The sequence below is a fragment of the Trypanosoma rangeli genome (assembly GCF_003719475.1).
Source record: "Trypanosoma rangeli strain AM80 chromosome Unknown Tra_15.4_contig_00847, whole genome shotgun sequence".
Classification (NCBI taxonomy): domain Eukaryota; phylum Euglenozoa; class Kinetoplastea; order Trypanosomatida; family Trypanosomatidae; genus Trypanosoma; species Trypanosoma rangeli.
In genome coordinates, this window is record NW_021706606.1 from 1,840 (window position 1) to 3,151 (window position 1,312).

Genomic DNA, 1,312 nt, shown 5'->3' on the forward strand with positions numbered 1-1,312 from the left:
CTCTTTGCGAACAGCTGAGAGAGTGGGGTCCATCACCACTGCGACCATTGCTGGAAAGAAGGTCATGCTGTACACTCAGGAAGAGATTCCCCCTGGGGGCACGTTGCAAGCCACCGTGTCTCACCTTTGGCTCACTGACAACAACCACACGTTTCACGTCGGGCCCATTTCCATGGAAACTGTCACGACACCGACGTCTGGCAACACCCTGCTCTATTCGAAAAATGCGTTGTACTTTTTACAAGAGAGGGGCTCTTTCAGGGCAAGCAGCCTGGTTCTTGCTCCCCTAACGGAGCAGCTGAAGACGATCACGTCCATCTTGGAGACTTGGGCAAAAATGGACTCCTTCCTCTCCAAGTCGTCGGTGCCCACGGCCGGTCTGATTGGATTCTTGTCGGATGCATCGGGTGAAGGAACTTGGAACGACGCGTACCATTGCGTGGATGCAACTGTGACGAATGCAAAGAAGGTCGAAAATGGCTTTAAGTTCACGGGGTCGGAATCATACGCCATGTGGCCGGTGAACATGTGGGCGCATCACTATGTGCACAGCGTTGTGAATTACGAGTTTGCGCTTGTGGCGACGGTGACGATTCATAAGACTCCGAACGAGGGCGCTCCTCTGCTGGGTGCGGGCCTGAATGACAAGGAAAACATGACGTTTGTGGGGCTGTCGTACACGACGGAGAAACAGTGGGTAACAGTCTTCGACGGCGCCACGAGAATAATGCGCAACAGCACTTGGGAGCCGGGGAAGGAGTACAAAGTGGCGCTCATGCTGCAGTACAACAAGGGCTCCGTGTACGTGGACGGCGTGCTCGTGGGGAATACTAACAAACTACCAACCCTTAAGTCACGGAGGCATGATATCTCTCATTTTCACTTTGGTGGCGGCGAAGACACCAGTGTGACAGTAAATAACGTCTTTTTGTACAGCCGTCAGCTAAGTGAAGATGAACTCAAAGCAGGTGACAGCTCACATGTACCCGAGTAGCGTCCAGGTAACAACTCCACGCGTGCGGATGTGTCTGGGCTGCTATTGGGGCTATAGGGCTTTGCGGCCCTGTGCTGAGTGGAGCCCGGTGGAGGGGAGTTTGCGCTTCTACTGAGAGCATCTCCGTTTCTCCACTCACTGTTTACACTAAATAAACTCTCACGTAGACACGCATTTTGTTTTATTTTACGCTTTCTTTTTTTCTTTGACCCCCAAATTGCGCTCTTCTTTCGGCGCCAGCACCGCGGTGTCTTGATTTATTTCATTCCGTCCATTTTTGTTTTTTATATTGTTTGCCTCTGGCAATGACTGAAGGCG

General features: G+C 52.0%; 1 protein-coding gene across 1 annotated transcript in view; it reads left to right on the plus strand.

Moving 5' to 3' along the window:
• TraAM80_10232 (group II trans-sialidase superfamily) overlaps positions 1-994 on the plus strand; it is a gene marked incomplete at both ends in the record, with an annotated part of 2,523 nt that extends 1,529 nt beyond the window's left edge. The window contains one exon of the mRNA XM_029386869.1: positions 1-994. This exon is cut by the window's left edge and continues 1,529 nt beyond it. Within this exon, the coding sequence (XP_029233265.1) occupies positions 1-994 (994 nt within the window).
• Positions 995-1,312: the final 318 nt, after the last annotated feature.